This window comes from Artemia sp. Qi Xiang Cuo, chromosome 13 (assembly GCF_049724085.1).
Source record: "Artemia sp. Qi Xiang Cuo chromosome 13, ASM4972408v1, whole genome shotgun sequence".
Classification (NCBI taxonomy): domain Eukaryota; kingdom Metazoa; phylum Arthropoda; class Branchiopoda; order Anostraca; family Artemiidae; genus Artemia; species Artemia sp. Qi Xiang Cuo.
This window is the reverse complement of record NC_142806.1, coordinates 5,912,133-5,931,607: the sequence shown is the minus strand read 5'-3', so window position 1 is coordinate 5,931,607 and position 19,475 is coordinate 5,912,133. Positions and strand designations below refer to the sequence as shown.

Sequence of the window (19,475 nt, the reverse complement as noted above, 5' to 3'; positions counted from 1 at the left end):
TTCACTGGGAAGATTTGGCGATACACCAGTCCGACTAAACAGAATATAGTTACTCTTTGCACGTTAATGCTAAGTAAACTAATGCCTGCAAAGTCACTCAACCCTTGCAGAGCTCTGTTTGCTTTCTGGACCAATTCTTGAAAAGTTTTCGCTGCCACAATAAGCGCTGTATCGCCGGCAAAAGATGTCATAGACGCACCAGGAATATAAAACCGCATACTGTCAATATACACTAAATACAACAGGGGTCCTAAGATGGAACCCTGGGAAACTCAACAAGAAACAGGGAAAAACTTAGAAAACTTCTTCCCTAGATTTACCCTAACTGACCTACCATTTAAATACGAACTAAATCAATCCAAACATCTCCTTTTTACACCCAAATCTCTAAATCTATCCAATAAAATACTAAAATCAACGGTATCAAACGCTTTTTTAAAATCTATAAAAATACTAATACAATATTCACCCTTTTCCAAAGTTAAATTTACATTTTTTAAAAGATGTCATACAGCATGCGAAGTCAAATCCGACCCTTTTGGAATCCAAACTGCCCGTCAGGAAATGCATGCAGGATTGTGAAGCTATCCTCAAGTCTCTTGCATAGATAAATATTTTCTAAAATTTCGGAAACACTGGCAAAACAGATACTGGCCTCCAGTTTGATATATTCATTTGAGTGCCCCCTTTGTAGAGAGGGAGAATATTTGCTGTTTTCAATAATTTTGGAAAATACTCCCTTCTCCATTGATAAATTTATTAGGTGCACTAGCACAGAATGTACATTGAAGAATGTACACACGAATTGATCGAATAGTTTTCAGGTTAACACCATCTAACCCGGAACTGTTCGATCCAATCGAGATGACGATCGTTGTTAATTCATATGAATCACAGGGGCGATATTCCATTTCCTTTCCCTCGCCCCTCCCATCAGCACATGAGTTGCCACCAACAAGAGCTTGGGAATTTCTAGTTTCCGCTTGTATCTTCGTTCCAATGTTAGTAAAATAATCACCGAACTTGTCACACAACTCTTGTCTATCCTCTACAACCACTCCTTTGATTTCAATTCGAGGGTCTTGAGTTCTCCGAGGCCCGCTAACCAGTTCATTAATAACTTTCCAAGTTCTTTTCAGATCTGTTTTATTTTCCTCAAAAAGTGCCGAGTAATATTGTTTCTTTTTTCCTTTTCAGCGAGTTCGCCATATTCCGAATCTGTTTAAAATGAGCATTATCTTCCTCTTTTGAAGATCTCAGATAATCCTGAAACGCACTGCAACACTTTTCAAATAAGTTAGCTAGCTCTTCATCGGTCCATGGTTTTCTCGGCATATTTGGTCTTTGTCTGAGTGTCTTCAGCGGACAAGTTTCTGGTTCAATACAGATTCACAACATGTTGCACTTATTTCTTCTTTAAACATCCGAATGTATTCAGGCTTAATCTCTCAAATAATTTTATTTTGCTTTTTTTGGCGTGAGACTTGTAAATCTAAACTAAATACCACTGGGAAATGATCGGAAGCCGAATTCACTACAATACTAGAAAAGGCATTTCTGATATACTTTGAAGGGACAAACACATTGTCAATCAGGGTAGCAGAGTGGTCCGTGATCCTAGTACGAATTGTTACAGTGGTAAAAAGATAATTAGAAACCATAAAATTTAAAAATCTAAATTAAAACTACCTTTAGATAAAAGATCAAAATTTAAATCACCCATACATATTAACTCTTGCTGTGACTTCTGAACTATCATTAGAAGACTTTTGAAACCTTCTGTGAATTTCTTATACGACGCACTAGGAGGTTTATAAACTATTGGTAGGATAATTTTTCTCACACCAAGCCTCATACCAATCTCAATTTCAATAGAAAGTGTTTCTACCTTACCTTCTCTCAACACATCAAGATCCTCTCTGGGCTTCCATTTAAGTGAATCACTTACTATCAAACCGATTCCACCACGGTTAATTGACACTCTACTCCTCATGGTAAGCTGATAGTCCGCATTATTAAAAGACGAGAGAGAACTATCCTGACTCAAAAATATTTCACAAAGGGCCATAACATGGAGATTCCTAAATTTCAAAAGAAAATCAAATAACTCATCATACGAAGAAGTAAGGTGGCAGATCTACGAACGCGCATTTAAACCAGCACTTTGCATAGTTTCAAGATAAGAGGAATTCGAATATCTACTAAACTGGAAAGGTCTATAACTCACTGTTGACTTTTCGTTCGCCAATTTCTAAAGTAAATAAACTATCAATATAAAACAGTCAACATTACAAACGGCTGTGCCTTAACGGGGTGCAAATTGGTACATCACACATATTTATACATAGTAAACCCTTTCATAACTTTCATTGTGAGAAAAAAAAATAATAATAAAAATCAAGCAGTTCGTGGTAACGAACTGTAAGTAAGAAGCGACCCGGCTCAATAGTAACTAAAAGTCTAAAAACCGGAATGTTGATACCAAGAGATACATCAAAATAATCAGGTTATTATGCTGATTTCAAATATATAAGTTCCATTAAGTTTAATTTTATCAATCAAAAGTTACGCGCCTTAGAAAATTTGCCTTATTTTCGAAAAAGGAGAAATCACCCCCTAAAGTCATAGAACTTTACTGAAAATCACACCATCGGATTCAGCGTATCAGAAAACTCTATTGCGGAGGTTTCAAGCTCCTATCTGCAAAAATGTGGAATTTTGTATTTTTTTTTTTGTCAGAAGAAAGATCACGGATGCGTGTTTATTTGTTTTTTTTTACTTTTTTTGTTTGTTTGTTTTTGTTTTTTTTCCCAGGGGTGAGCGTATCGATCTAGTAGTCCTAGAATATCGTAAGAGGGCTCATTTTAACGGAAATTAAAAGTTCTAGTGCCCTTTTTAAGTGACTAAAAAAAGTGAAGGGCAACTTGGCCCCCTCCCACGCTCATTTTTTCCTAGTCATCCAATCAAAATTTTTAGATAGCCATTTTGTTCAGCATAGTCAGAAATATAATAAATATGTCTTTGAGGATGACTTAATCCCCCACAGTTCCCGGGGGAAAGGCTGGAAGTTATGAACTTTGCCCTTTGTTTATATATAGTATTGGTTAATGGGAAGTATAGAGAAGTTTCAGGAGGTATTTTTTTCTGATGGGGGGGGGGGTGTCGGAGGAGGGGGTTACGGGGGAGGATCCTTCCATGTAGGATGTTTCTTTGGGGGAATGGACATTTCTATGACGGGGGCACCGGATTTCCCAGAATTATTTATAAAACGATTAGAAATTAAATAAAACAAGATTTATCATCTGAAAATAAGGAGCAACATTAAAACTTAAAAGGAACAGAAATCATTAAGTATATGAGGGGGTTTGCCCCCTAGTCAATATCTCGCCTTTTTCGCTAAAGTCTTTTTTAGTACTTTCAAAAGAGCTATCTATTCTAATTAACCGGCCTTTGTGATTCAGGGGTTTGTGATTCGAACAAAATTCGAACTTTAGCGTAAAGAGCAAAGTATCAACTAGGAGGCAAACTCCCTAATATACGTAATAAAACATACGAATATAGAAGTTCGTTACGTAAGTTAATTCGTAAGTTACGTCAGAACAAAAGTTCGCGAAAGCCATTTAGCCAAAAAAGTAAAACTAATATGCAAATTTCGTTTTAATTATTCATGTTCGGTGAGCCAAAATAAAAGCTGCATTAATTCAAAAACGTTCGTAAATTAAATAAAAAAAACAACTTTTTTTAACTGAAAGTAAGGAGCAACATTAAAACTTAAAACGAACAGAAATTATTCCGTATATGAAAGGGGCTGTTCCCTCCTCAATACCTCGCTCTGTACGCCAAAGTTTGAATCTGTCGCACAACTTTATTTTTTAAAACAATAAAAAACTTTAGCGTAAAGAGCGAGGTATTGAAGAGGGGGCGGCCCCTTTCATATACGGAATAATTTCTGTTCGTTTTAAGTTTTAATGTCGCTCCTTACTTTCAGTTAAAAAAATTTTTTTTTTTTATTTAATAAAAGACAAAAAAGGCGCAGCTTAGCTCTCGGAACAGATATATAATAATAAATGAAAAGAGAACAAAAATTGACAAACAATAAACCAAAACTACAAAATAACTACAAGCAACTAAAAGCAATCCGCCAGTGACCGATTCCTGCGAGCATTGGTGTCTGTTGGGAGTTTTGCAAGAATTTGCCCACGATCAGACCAGACATTTCGCACTCCAAAACTATCCCTTGCCGTATTCAGAATGTCCCGACAGCGTTTCGTTAGGGCCTCAGAGACGAAAATGCCAGACTTAGCAAGATTAGTTTTGCTTTTGAAAACCTTCTTTGCCATTTCGCTGCTTCTCAATTTCACAAACACCGGTGCAACATCTCTTTGGCCTTGTGCAGTAGAATTATTTAAACGGTAGCGGTAAATACTCTCGATGTCATTTTGCGAAAAACCGGTGACTCAATTTTCTGTGTTATGATATTCATCGCTGTTACTTTCAAATCTTCATCCAATAACTAGTTCACACCGTAGAAAGCTAGGCTGTTTAGAAGTTTCTCTTGTTCAAAATCTTCTATTCTACGTCCCATCTGTTCCAAACGATTTTTCAAACCTTGAACTTCTGATTTCAAACTTTTGTGTGACTGTAATATACTCTGAAACTTTGGTGTAAACTCAAGGGACATTGAGGCATAAATTTCACTAATTATCGTCTCGCACGATTGCTTTAGGGAATCCCCACTTTTCTTTTGTTTATCCCCGCACTTTTCTAAAACTTTCGCAGCAATTAATTCCATCATTGATTTTTGTGTTCTTGCAATATCATCCTCGCTAGCAACAATTCTCTCCAACAGCCGATATGACGAGTACGCTGGCTCGCTGATTTAAAGTGCAGCGTGTAATTTTCTTTGTTCGCAGATTTCAGGAGATTTTTTAGCTTCTTTAACTGCAACCTTTGCTCCTTTTCGAGTTTTTTGCTCGTTTTCCTTTAAATTATCTTCATACGATACTAAACTTTTTTCAATGAGCCGAATTTGCTTGTGATCTCCCTAGCAGAAAACAATGAAGTTTTCTCGGCCTTTGCTATCTTTAACGATCCGCAGGACGGGAATCCTTGGAAATGAGCTAGGGCTAAATCAAACTTTTTATAGGGCATCTTGAAGACACAAACGAGAAAAAATCCAAAATCACTCATCTTCTACTGAGCAGGCCAACGGATGGCATCGGCGATCACCTTCGTGGCTGGTGGCCCGATGGACCGTGAAGACCTGAAAACGTTTATTCCATCGTACTCTGTCATCCACAGCAATAGTGATAATATTATCCAATTATTCAAAGCAAATTGTTCAAAGCGTTATACAGTATTGTACACAATTCCACTTGTTGCGCAATGAAATAAATATCCAAACAATAATCTTCTTTGAAATCTGGCTAAACTAAATAAACTGGTTTAGATCTTAATAGGTCAAAGACTGAAACAAGACTATTGAAAGCTTTGTCGTAGAAACTTGAAAAAGGGCTCATTCGATTGGAAATTCAAAGGGCCAGAGCCCCTTTCTAATAGTCGAGAGCAATTAGAGGGCAACTAGCCCCCCTCTCACGCTCACTTTTTTCCCAAACACAACCAATCCAAATTTTAGATAGCCCTAAAGTTCAACGTAGTTAAAAGTCTTAGAAATTAGGTCTTTGAGGATGATAACCCCCCTCAGAGCCCTCAGGGCAAGGGTTGTCAGTTATACCCTGGGGGCATATAAAAAATTATAAATGTTTTTACTTTCATAACTTTAATAAATCAAATAATGTTAACATTTTGATTACTATATATCAGTATATGTATATTAAACTGACAATGCACATTCATTTGTATTTTTTTCAGTAAAGTGCAAATTATGATCCAGCCTTGGGAAGGCATAGGAGTTTTTAGCCCAACTTATGTTAATTTCCGCTCGTTTTGAGTTTGACTCGGTTATTTTTTGTAATTTCTGTTCGTTTTGGTTTTCATTAATTTATCGATGCTGATTTATGGTAGTTTCACGCTTGGTAGATTATTTGATTTCATTTTTGCTCATTTTTTGTTTAGTGGAGTTCTTTACTTTTCTTTGAAAAACTTATTTTGTGGAAAATTTTTTTTAATTAATTTCGGTTCGTTTTATATTGACATAATCTTTTCAGGGAAAAAGAAAATAATACATTAAATCTTTTCGTTTTTTTAAGACTTTATAGTTTGGCCTGCTATTAAAAATCTAGACGCAAATAGTAGTGTTTAATTTAGTTTCATACCTTCTCTAGTTGACCTGAAATGGAAAACTTGGTACCATTCGCAAAAAAAATATGTTTACTTTCTTTGATAGCTTGGATACACTTACGCTATTTTGATTTGGTCAAGTTTTAAGACAGAAGCAGCCCTGAAAGTTTGGACATAATACCCTCAGTCGTTTTCGGATACTGCTGAGATGCCTTATTGGGAATTGGCATCAACACAGTGCATTTTGATTTAATATCAAGGCAATATTTAATTTTTAAACATAATGGGAAAATGGGAGGGTGGGCAAGGGAGGGGGATTAGTTGCCCTCCAATCACTTTCAATTATTAAAAAGGGCATCATCCCTTTCTATTTTCAATTGAATGAGCCCTTTTCGAAGTTCCTACGACAACTCTTTCGATACGAAGGGCCCTGGTCTAAACAACAACAACAACTAAAAAATAATACATTATACCCACATCAATCTTTACTATAAAAATGTCAAGCCTTCCAATCACTTTCGACTATTAAAAAGGGCACTAGGCCTTTCGATTTCCAATCAAATGAACCCTTTTCGAGTTTCTGCGACAACGCTTTGTATAAACACCTTATGTGCCCCCATGGCATAAATTAAAACCCTTACCCTAAAGGCTGTTAGGGTGGTTGTCATCCTCTAAGGCCTAATTTCGAGAACTTTCAACTACGTTAAACAAACTGGCTATCTCAAAATTTTGATTGGATATGTTTGGGGAAATGGTGGGTGTCAGAGGGGTGTTAGTCGCTCTCCAATCACTTTCAACAATAAAAAAAATGCACTAGCCCTTTAAATTTCCAGTCAAATGAGCCCTTTTGAAGTTTCTACAACAACGCTTTCAATAAAAACCTTATATGCCTCCAGGACATAGCTTACGATCCTTGCCCTGAGGGCTGGGGGGGGGAAGGGGGGGTCATCCTCAGAGATCTAATGTCCAGAATTTTCAACTACGTTGAAAAAAAGGGCTATCTCAAAATTTTGATTCGATGTGTTTGGGGAAATGGTGGGCTTGAGAGCGGGATTAGTTACCCTCCCATCACTTTTGACTATCAGAAAGGGCACTAGCCCTCTCAATTTCAAATTGAATGAGCCCCTTTAGAAGTTTTGCGACAAGGCTATTTATTAAAACCTTAAATGTCCCCAGGGCATAACTAACAACCTTTGTCCTGGGGGCTCTGGGGGGTTTGTCATTCTTAAATACATAATTTCCAGAAATTTCAACTACGTTGAACAAAATGGCTATCTCTTAACTTTGATTGATTTTTTGGGGGTAAATGGCGGGCGTGAGATGGGGGTTAATTACTCTCCACTCAATTTCGACTATTAAAAAGGGCAATTTCAATTTTCAATCAAATGAGCTCTTTTTGAAATATCTAAAACAACTTTCTACATAAACTTTATATGCCCCCAGGGCATAACTTACAACCCTTGCACTGAGGGCTCTGAGGGAGTTACATCCTGAAAGGCCTAATTTCCAGAACTTTCAAGTCCGTTGAACAAAACGGATATCTCAAAATTTTGATTGGATGTGTTTGGGAAAATGTTGGGCGTGAGAGGGGGTTAGTTACCCTCAAATTACTTTCGACTATTAAAAAGGGCACTAGCCCTTTCAATTTCCAATTGAATGAGCCCTTTTTTAAGTTTCTACAACATCGCTTTCTAAAAACCCGTATATGCCCCCAGGGCATAACTTAAAAACCCTTGACCTGAGGGCTGTGGGGGGGGGGGGGTGTCATCCTTAACGACCTAATTTCCGAAATTTTCAGCTACGGTGAATAAAATGGCTATATAAAAATTTTGATTCGATGTGTTTGGGGAAAAGGTGGGCGTGAGAGGGGGATTAGTTGCCCTCATATCACTTTCGACTATTAAAAAGGGCACTGGCCCTTTGAATTTCAAATCGAATGAGCCCCTTTCGAAGTTTATACGACAACTCTATGAAACCTTATATGCCCCCAGGACATGACTTACAACCTCTTCCCTGGGGTCTCTGGGGGGTTTGTCATCCTTAAATACATAATTTCCCGAACTTCCAACTACGTTGAAAAAATGGCTATCTCTAAACTTTGACTGAATGCATTTCTAAGAACATAACTTTATCAGTGACTTCTTAACTTTATCTTTATCAGTGGCTCAGTTTCGTAATATAGTATTCTTTTACCGTAGGAAATAACGGGTGTCACGTTCGATTCATACATTAGACATAAATTTCGTAAAATCAATGGAAAACTGCTTAGAAGGCAAAACATGTTGATGGCTCAGTTGTTATATCAAAGGACCAGCCAGATGTGATGGCTGTCACAGAACGTATGGTATTGTTTCACTGAAAACATTAATGATTATGCAATACCAGATAAGGCATCATTCTTGAAATTCTCGGAAACATGCCAAGGAATTCTCGGAAATCAGGATATTTGCCCCTTGTATTCACTATAGTTTCACTGAGAATGTGAATGATTACGCAATACCAGGTAACTTATCATTCTTGAAATTCTCGGAAACATGCCAAGAAATTCTCGGAAATCATGATATGGGCCCGCTTGTATTCGTTGTATTGTTTCACCGACAACATGAATAAGTATGCAATACCAGATAACACATCATTCTTGAAATTCTCGAAATTCTCTGAAACCAGCTTCTATATTCATGGAATGATGCCAAAAAGGTGCCCAAAATGAAATTACTGGTATCATTTACCAAAAAACAAACTCCAAATGAGAAAATCGATTGCACAGTTAACTTGTTACGATATTGTGACGCTTAACATCAGTGAGCTAGCATCCTAGAAACAATACATTGATTGCCTTAGAATGTATTTCTAAGAACTTAAGTGTTATTTTAAGACATGGAAAGAAAAAGTTGAGAAAAAAATTTCAAAAAACTCCAAGTTAAAAAAATTCTAAGTTCAAAAACTCCCCTCAAAAAAACTAAGTAAAAACAACTAAGTTAATTCAAACTAGAAAAATGCCAGCGATTTTTAAAATTAGATTATGTTTTTGTTAGATAAAATCCACTCGCTACGTGATTAACCTTACAAGTTAGAACGGAACCAGTTATATAATGTCAGAAGGAAAGCCCAAAAAACAAAATTCGCAATTAATACAAATGATGATTCGATATCAAACAGTTCGTGGTAACGAACTGTAAGTAAGGAGCGACCCGGCTCAATGGTAGCCGAAACTCTAGAAAACGGGTTTTTGATACCAATAGATATATCAAAGGAATCAGATTTCAATGCTGATTTCAAATATATAACTTTCATCAAGTTTAGTGATACCCATCAAAAGTTATGCCCCTGAGAAAATGTGTCTGATTTTCGAAAAAAGGCGGAAAGACCCCCTAAACGATATAGAACCTTAATGAAAATCACACCATCGTATTCAGCGTATCAGAGAACCCTGCTGCAGAGGTTTAAAGCTCCTATCTACAAAAATGTAGAATTTTCCATTTTTTGCCATAAGAAAGATCACGGTTGCGTGTTTATTTGTTTGTTTGTTTGTTTTTTTTTTGTTTTTTTTTCCCCAGGGGTGATAGTATCGACCCAGTGGTCCTAGAATATCGTAGGAGGGCTCATTCGAACGGAAATTAAAATTTCTAGTACCCTTTTTAAGTGACCAAAAAAAATGGAGGGAAACTAGGCCCCTCCCACGCTCATTTTTTTCCCACAGTCACCCGATCAAAATTTTGAGATGGCCATTTTGTTCAGCATGGTCAAAAATATGATAAACATGTCTTTTAGGATGACTTGATCCCCCAAAGTCCCCAGGGGGAGGGCTGAAAGTTATGAGCTTTACTCAATGTTAACATATAGTATTGGTTATTGGGACGTATACAGACTTTTTCAGAGGAGATTTTTTCAGGTAGGTGGGGGAAGGAGAGGGCCGGGGGCGATCGTGAAGGCACGGTCCAGGCCGGCCGGTGTCCGGGGGGACTGGAAATGGACAGGAAGGGGGCGCCGGATTTGCAAGCCTTAGGTATTGGTTTTGGGGACGTATACAACCATTTTCAGGAAGGTTGTTTTCTGGAGGGGGGGGGGCTAGAGGAGGGGAGTACTCTGGAGAATCTGTTCGTGGAGGATGTTTCTTTGGGGTAAGGGACAGTTCTATGACGGGGGCGCCGGATTTCCAAGCATTATTTAAGAAACGATCAGAAGTTAAATAAAAAAAACAAGTTTTTTCAACTGAAATGTAAGAAGGAATATTAGAACTTAAAACGAACAGAAATTATAACGTATGTGAGGGGGTTCTCCCCCAAGTCAATACCTTGCTCTTTACGCTACAGTTTTTTTTTAGTGCTTTCAAAAGAGCTATCTATTCTAATTAAACGGCCTTTGTGATTCAGGGGTTTGTGAATAAAAATTTTTTTTAAATTTTAACGTAAAGAGCGTGTTATTGACTAAGGGGAGAACCCCTTCATATAATTAATAACATATACGTAATAAAAAAAAACAATAAAAAAAACAAGCGATACGGCTCAATAGTAATCGAAACTTTTAAAAACGAAATTTTGATGTCAATAAATGTATCAAAAGAATGTGTTTATAATGCTGATCCTAAATATATAAATTTTATTAAGTTTAGTATTACTCATCAAAGGCTACGAGCCTGAGAAAATTTACTCGATTTTTTAAAGAGGGGGAAACATCCCCTACAAGTGAAAGAATTTTAATGAAAATCACACCGTCAGATTCAGCGTATCAGAAAACCCTATTACATAGGTTTCAAGCTCATATCTGCAAAAATCTGCAACTTTGTATTTTTTGCCAGAAGAAAAATATACGAATATAGAAGTTAGTTACGTAAGTTAATTTGTAAAGACATCCATTTAGCAAAAGAAAAGTAAAATTTTTATGCAAATAAAAGCTGCATTAACTAAAAAACGATCAGAAATTAAATAAAAAAAACAAGTTTTTTAAACTGAAAGTAAGGAGCGACATTAAAACTTAAAACGAACAGAAATTATTCCGTATATGAAAGGGCTGTCCCCTCCTCAACGCCACGCTCTTTACGCTAAAGTTTGACTCTGTCTCACAACTTTATTTTTTAAAACAATAAAAAACTTTAGCGTAAAGAGCGAGGCGTTGAGGAGGGGACAGCCCCTTTCATATACGGAATAATTTCTGTTCGTTTTAAGTTTTAATGTCGCTCCTTACTTTCAGTTTAAAAAACTTGTTTTTTTTATTTAATTTTGACAAGGGATTACGAAAATTCAAAAACCTTAAATAAGAAAACCAAAAGTTTGAAGCTTAGTACATATCGTTCCATCGTTGTTAGAAAAAGGACTAGCTTCAACGATCAAATATCTATGAACAGACTTAAGCATGAAGAGACAGTAAATTGCTTAAAGAGAAAAAAAATGGTAATTGTGAAAATATTTGTATATTGTTATACCGGTATGTTACAATGCCACCAGTATTGGTGTGGTAAGGTACGGGTGTCGCCACTTATTGGTGCAAAAATGGTGCTAAACCACATACTGTAGGGAAAAGCCCCTGGCGGCGCCAAATTTTATGGGATGCCCGCGTCTACCACACCGGTTCTGTAAATATCGGGTTTGGTAATACGCAATTTACAGTATATCCTGCCCCAGGGTATGATAACGTGATTGAGCGGTCAAATGGCCACTTTAAGGCCAAGACTACCCGCTTTGGGTTACTGCTAATATTTCTAACTATCTCCTAGGACACTACCTAGGCTAAAAAGTCAAAGATCATATAGTATAAAAAAAGCTTACTGTATTCAGTCACGCATATAACAGAACTAAAACCAAAAACTCTTACAATTAATAAAACACTTTGAGAGGCGCCCTTGCGCGCGCACCTCTGACCAAACGCAATGAATGGCCGAATCAAATTGAATTCCTAGCATAATTTGAAGCTTTTCAAGCTGTAATTTTAAGATACATGTCATCGCTCACCTGGCTTTTTCAGACACTAGCTAATTAATGGATTCTTCAGACGTATCGTAATAAAAGCTTTCCCGGGATTTAGATATTTAACATAAATGAGTTAAAATTTTTAAAAAGGACATTTTTCTGAAACAAAAGGGGCCAAAGGTCCCAAAACCTCCCTCCTAAGAAAAATGACCGCCATCACGCCATGGGTCAGAGCACAAAACCGAAAACATAAAATAAATAACACCAACTACAAAATCACCAAACCTGTTTATCTTATCTTCTTTCTTCTACCAGTGCCTGTGCTCCCACGCCTTGGCTCAGAACCTGTCGTCATCTACACGTCTCTACTTTAGAACCACCATGGTCTCTATCCTATGGCATCCGCATTAGGTTTTGAAAGTTAAAGTCCCCAAGACTCGTAGAAAATGATCGTGCGCAGCACAATCAAAAATACAAATTTTCTCGCTCTTACGAATTTACATTTGAGAGGAGCAGAGAATCAGTTTCTGGCACATTCGATGATGCCAGCCATCATGAAAAATTGGCTGCACTACATCTCAATTAAACTGTAAATTGCCTCTTGGCATAATTTCAAATAATCTATGGTCGAAAATGCAATGGCCTGTGAAAACGATAAGGGTACTGGGAATGAAGTAAAATTTTGAGCGAGCCATGACCTGCTTTTTTCTGGGTCCCATCCCCTAAAATAATCGAATGAATAATGTTCGGAGATGAGGGATGAAGATGAAATTGAAGACTGGAAAGACAAGGATTCAGTAAAGGTATCACAACTTGTCCAGAAGTTATGCATTGCGGAAAAGGGCCACCTTTCACGTCTTCCCGCAGGGGATCTTCCCCGAGGGATTCCTCCCCCTCATAAAGGAACAAACCCTCTTTTGAGTTGATAAAACCTGTCTCAGATTTCTTCCTTATTTCCTTCAATCCAACCCAAAATTCAGTATTTTCCAATCTTTCCGTAACTCGTTGTTGACAAGTCAATTCTTTGTCATGATTATCTGTAGTTTCTCTTAATATGTCATGGGTCTTCTCCTCCCTCCTAAGTTTTTTTCGTCTTATTGTAATTTTGTAATTTTCCAAGTGGGTCTTGAACCTCTTTGCCCCCCCTATTATTTATGTTAGCTAGGCACAGCCCAGATAATTTTTTATTTTTCGCCACTGCAGGCTGAATCTCCAAATTTTGTCTCTTTTTTGCATTTATTTGTTCTTTTTCACTTTTCTCAATTTTTTCCATGGCGCAAAATAAATCATCATTAAATTTGAATTGGACTCTAGTGTCCAAAATCTTTGACTGCTTTTCTTCATTGTAGCTCCGTTTAATATCTATTTTCTCCCTCTTAGTTTTCTTTTCTTTTGTAGTAGTGCTAAATAAATCGTCATAAAATCTGCATTGGACTCCAGTGTCCATCATCTTTGACTGCTTTTCTTTATTGTAGTTCCGCCTTGCGTCTTAATTCTCTCTTTTAGTTTTCTTTACTTTTACCGCAGAAAAAAATATTTCGTTATAAAATGGGAACTGAACTCCGACATTAGGTTTTTCATATTGTACTAAAATTTCTTGAACTCTACGAGGAAATGCCCGTACAATAAATTTCGTCTCATTTTTCTTTGGTACTATCAGTGTTTCATTTTAGCCTGTACTTGTTAACATCTCATATTCACTAAAAGTGTTTTCAAGTTTTCTATTTTATGAAAATTTTCCTGAAAAATCATTTTCGCGCGTCTTATTTTCAATATTATGTTGTCTTTTTACTTCTGCATACCATTTTTGTGGATTATCAACATTTTGAACACGCGTATCAAGCATTTCTTTTTTCCGACAGGGCGGTGCAGCCTCCCAATTTGTTTTATGGGCCAGTCCACCTACCCCCGTAGTCAACGAAGTTGTATATTTTTCTGGGCTTCTAACCCATGCGGTTCTCTTGTACGTTTGAAAGTTTTTCCCTGCAATTATTTGCATTAGTTCTCTTCTATCCTCTCTATCTGCCTCTTCCTTTCGTTCTCTAGCTATTCTATCAGCCTCTTCCTTTCGTTCTTTATCTATTCTAATATTCTGTTCTCTCTGTTCTATAGTTATCCTCTCCTTCTTTCTTTCTTTTCTATCTTCCTCCTCCTTTCGTTCTCTGGCTATTCTCTCCTTCTCCATGACATTTAATAGTTGTTGCGTCATATCTATTTGAGTACTTTTTCGCGAGCCCCTGCTGGAAATTGAGCTTCTACTACTCCTACTATTCGGACTACTTTGATTCCTTCTGTCATTACATCTTCCTAATTCATTTTCTGAGTTCATTCGTTTTATATCTGTATTATTTCTAACCCGCAACTCCCCTTCAAAATTCGAACTTTAGGTTAAAGAGCGAGGTATTGACTAGAGTTTAACTTCCTCACAACTCAATTTTTTTTAACAATAAAAAATTTAGCGTAAAGAGCGAGGCGTTGAGGAGGGAGCAGCCTCTTTCATATACAGAATAATTTCCGCTCGTTTTAAGTTTTAACGTCGTTCCTTACTTTCAGTAAAAAAAAAACTTGCTTTTTTATTTAATATTTTTAAAGTTTTTACATGCGGATCCGCAATCCTTCAGACAAAGCTGTCAATGAAGCAGGAACTATTACATATAGACCCTTTTTGATAGTAGCTTCCTTTCTGAAAAAGTTCCGAATACCATCTTAAATAATAATACAGTCTTTGCTTAATTTGATAGCTATCTTGTACTGATCAGCCATTCGACGGCTAAAACAGCAATACATGACTATAGTTGCGTAACTATACTTTCTGAAACAGCAATACAAAGTCCGGGTTTGTCAATGTAAAATTTTGTTGAACTGACCAGCCGTCCATTGTAAAAACTGTCAATGAAGAAGGATTTATGTCATCCAGCCTCTTTCTGACATTGTACTAGTTTTTGAACAAATTCGATTACTTTCTAAGGCCTTGTCTTCATTCTGGCTTTTTGGGCAATGTCACTCCTGATTTTTTTTTTCAGGCAACCCCAGTCTCCTTTAATACTTTTTATGGCTCAAAAAGGCAAATCAGGCACATCTGAAATGGATTTTTTCAGGAACATTTGTTTTTCGATGAACAAAATCTGTTTTTACTCGGCCCAGTTCGCCCGAAAAAGCCATAATGGAGACATGGCTTAAAACAGCAATACAAAATCCGTGCTTACAACTGACAGCTTTCTTATAGCGCCATCCCACGGATAAAATTACTTTTTTTTAAATTTCAATTGCTATCTGAAATAGTAATGTAGTCCGTGCTTACCACTGACAGCTTTCCTGGACTGATCTTCCATCCCACGAATAAAACTGTCAATAAAGCAGGTGCTATTGTATCCGGCCTCTTTCCGGCGTTGAACTACTTTCTGAAACAGATAAGCTTTATACAGATAAGCTGTGTACTTTTTATAAAGATATTAATAAGTTAAGTCAATAATTTGAATATTTACATAAGTAATTGTGGAAACATTATTAAGCCAACACAAAATATCTTCTTGAAAATATACTTTTGAATTAAATATCATTATTCCTCTGTCAATATACCTTGCTCCATCAAGTCCCTCGCCTACAACTTGTTTTCATTCCACATTAGTGTTACGTCTATGATGAGAGGTGGCTTTCGCAAAAAGCGTAAGCACTAGAATATTTAAGCGATAAAATATATGCTTCCATGGGTAATAATTAACAAAATCTTGCGTTCTAGAAAATTCTAGGACATGAATTATTTTTGCCACTTTTTTATATCAGATAACAATGTGAAAAAAAAGATAAAGTGAAAATTTGAGAATCGTTGCTTAAAGACAAAAAATATGAATATTTGGGGTTCTGTACAGGAATAATTTAGTATTATTTACCAAAATGTTTCTAAAGCCTTTGGAGGACAGAAGAAATATTCAGAGAGACTTAGAAAAAACACATATAGATTTATATACTTTTAAAGTCAAAATGATGACAACAAAGCTGTATCCGTAAAGAGATCTACTTGTTTTAAAGCATATTGAAGACGTTAAACAGAAACCACCACTTGGTCATGTAATGGCTAAAGAAAAAAAAAAAATCAAAACAGACCCTATCCGTAGTCGGCATCCCAATCAAAATGTGATAAAGACAACACTCCTAGTTATTAGCTGCATATACTTATTGCACGCTAAAATGCTTTGATTAAAGCGCTAGTTGAAATTAAGGGTAAAGAGCATGGGGTTAGGAAGGCGACAGTCCCCTCATATACAGGATAAGCCCTGTTCCTTTTAATGTTGCTCTTTACTTACATTTGGAAAACTTGGCTTTTATCATTTAATTTACTCCGAGGGTCGTCACTTCTAGAGTGAGTAGGGTTTGCTACTATCAGGTTTGAACCATAGTCCTACAGGGGCGGATCTAGGATTTTTTTAGGGGGGAGGGGCGCAAAATAGGTTGATCCAACAAACTTGATGATCCAACAAACTGCATAGATGATCAAATGTAACAATGTCATACAAGCCTCTCAAACGCAGATGGAGGTTTTAAATTTTAATTATTCTATATCAGCAAAAGAAATTCAACTTACAGTTACCAATTTTTGTAAAACTGTGTTAGCCTCCCTAAAGCGTCTATATGATGGAAATAAATTTAAAGTCCATTGGAGTGAAGGTGTAAAAAAAAATATATTTGTGAGCAGATTTCCGTTTCTGAAGAAAATTCTATTCTTAGCAATGAAATTTAGAAATTCTTCGTCATTCTCTTGCATTTCTTCGCTTGTTAAAACCTCCCATAATATTCTTAAAACAAATTCGGGAAAAAGCTGGTGAACATCTATAATTTCGTGTTTTAACTCAATGTTCCTCAGCAGATTCTGAATTTGACGGTTGAATATTTCTTCCAGTTTTTCAGAAGCTAGCTTCAAATTTTTCGCCACCTGGGCTCTAAGCCTTTCCCAATCTTTACCATTTACTGACATCAAACCTGGAAAAGGTAGAATCAAAGAGTAAAAGTACGATTGCCTTTCTACAATTCTAGGGGAAATGCGTGCTTTAATTTAATGCCGTCTGTGACGTATTTTAGTAAGCCAATCATGTTGTTCCAGAAGCTTATAACCCCGCCTTTTTAAAACCCAATTGGTTCTCCTAGATGTGGGATTTTAAGCCGGTAAAAAGAAAGAAAAGTTAAGCTCCACCTGAATAATTTTGCTGTGTGAAAGTTTAAGCCAGTAAAAAAAATCAGACATTTTTTAGTCACGTGATTTTTTACAAGTAATCCTTGTGTTTTTTCTCTGGTAGAAAATAAAGATTAGTTTCTCGGATATGAAGTTGAATCAGTCTAATTTTTACATTTTGTTTAGCACCCTATCTTCTGACAGTCTATTATATTTTGAAATTCTTGGCAATATTCTTTAAAATAAGGAATAATGGCAAAAAAAACCTAACAATTTTTCTTAGAAATGAATTTTAAAAGTCCGAACTAAAATATACTTCAGCCAGAAAATAGAAGCAGACTTTTCACATCGACAAGTTTTCCTGCCAGAGAGCAAACACATCAAGGTCAAAGGTTCGATATCCCTTTTGTGGGATGGAAGCTCTGTTTGTGTCTTGCTTTTTTTTATGCCACCAAATTTAGTTTATTCCGAGAAAGGGGCAAATGTCTAACCTCCAAAGTTTTAAAGGGAAGACTGAATCTTTGATTGTATTGATATAACATTACATTTTGACCATTGAGTAAGATTCTCACCTGAGGCAAAAAAAACCAAGTTTGTGCTTTTTCTTGAGCCATTTCCTGTAATGTGAAACCTGAAGTGGAATTTTATAGCATATGCCCGAATTGTATATGTCAGAGTATAGTCAAAGAGTATATGTGAGACAATAGATCTGAAGTTGTACCATCAAGCTTTCAATTCGCCGAAACAAGTCTCTGATTTCATGTTGAATGCTCTATCTAAGCAGGTAACTGATCTGGCAGCAATTTCAAATTAAAATTCACTTTATAAATTTAAATCTTTAAATATCTGTAAAGATTTCCCGACCCCATTACTAAAGTATGTTCTAACTTCTATGAATAACTACTAAAAAATTTACTAATTAAAAACTGAGCATTTTCTCCTGAGTTCGAAAAGGCTCCTTCTACTATTTCAACGCATTCCTGTTTTGATTTCGGTTGAGTTTGGGATTTTATTGTCTGTACCTAGGGCTGAGGTGGACGTTCGGCATCATGTGTCCCTCCTAAACTTTTGCCATTCTTTTATTCTACAACAAATTGTAAGCTTCCCTTTACTCCTTTATAGTAATTATCTTGTTGATAGAAATTTGATCCACGGCAAGAAAATCAACTTTTGTGAAAACCAATTCAACTAAAGTAGGTACCATTGTCTTTTAATGTTTTCTTTCAGTTTTCTTTTAAGTTTTCACATTATATTGATTTCTGCATAAAAATTTTTCTGCATAAAAATGATAAAACGAAACAATAGTAAAAGAAAAAAAAAAGAGAAAAACGAGGATTATACAAGCCAGTAAAAAATGTGGACTAAAATGCAGATATTTCGGTCAAGACCTCCGCTTGACCGTCCTCAGTGCAAGATAATAAAATAAAAATTACTAATAAAAATCCAAGGAAACTATAACAAATAATTCAAACCTTAAAACAAAGCACAACTATAATTTGAAGACCCTCTCCATGTAACGGTGAAAGGGTAACTGAATAAAAAAAAATACATTATTGAATGGCAATTCAATGTTTTAATTTATTCAGAGCATTTTTAAAAGCTAAACACTTTCCAGGTAAAACATCATCACTGATTAGGTTAGGTTGCAAAATGTGATTTTTTTTATTATTTAAGTAAAAACGATCAGAATTAATTAGTTTATTATAAATGGGGCTTAAATAGGTTTCTCCCGTGTCTCTAGTGAGAGCAACCTTTCGGTGAATGTACTCTTTTATCTGAACTGCCTCCCTGAAAACTTGGATGAGACCTTTAACAGGGGCAATAATGGAGGTGTTATCGAATAAAACGAAATGGTGCTGGTTGTCATACACATGCTGAGCCAAGGCGGAATCAATAGTCTCAGGCCTTTGGCGTAGCTCCATAGCTTTTTCGATTGAGGACCTGTGTTCCAACAATCTTTTCCTCAATTGTTAATGGGTTCTTTCAGCATAGAAACAGCCGCAAGAACATGGAACCCTATAAACACCACTGCCCAAAATAGGGCTCATTTTATCTTTACCGCTGTTAAAATAGTTCTGGATTTTATTAGATTTTTTTTTCATAGCTTTTTCGATTGAGGACCTGTGTTCCAACAATCTCTCCTCCAATTGCTGATGGGTTCT

At 36.3% G+C, this 19,475-nt stretch overlaps 1 protein-coding gene across 1 annotated transcript in view; it reads right to left on the bottom strand.

Annotated features, from left to right (window-relative positions):
* The window catches only part of LOC148944881 (methyl farnesoate epoxidase-like), a 67,858-nt gene that overhangs the window by 44,601 nt on the left and 3,782 nt on the right, over positions 1-19,475 (bottom strand). Inside the window, exons 4-5 of the mRNA XM_089098880.1 lie at positions 16,729-17,123; positions 15,448-15,547 (exon numbers count right to left, since the gene is read on the bottom strand). Coding sequence (XP_088955006.1) covers positions 15,448-15,547; positions 16,729-17,123 — 495 coding nt within the window. The remainder of the gene's footprint in view (positions 1-15,447; positions 15,548-16,728; positions 17,124-19,475) is intronic.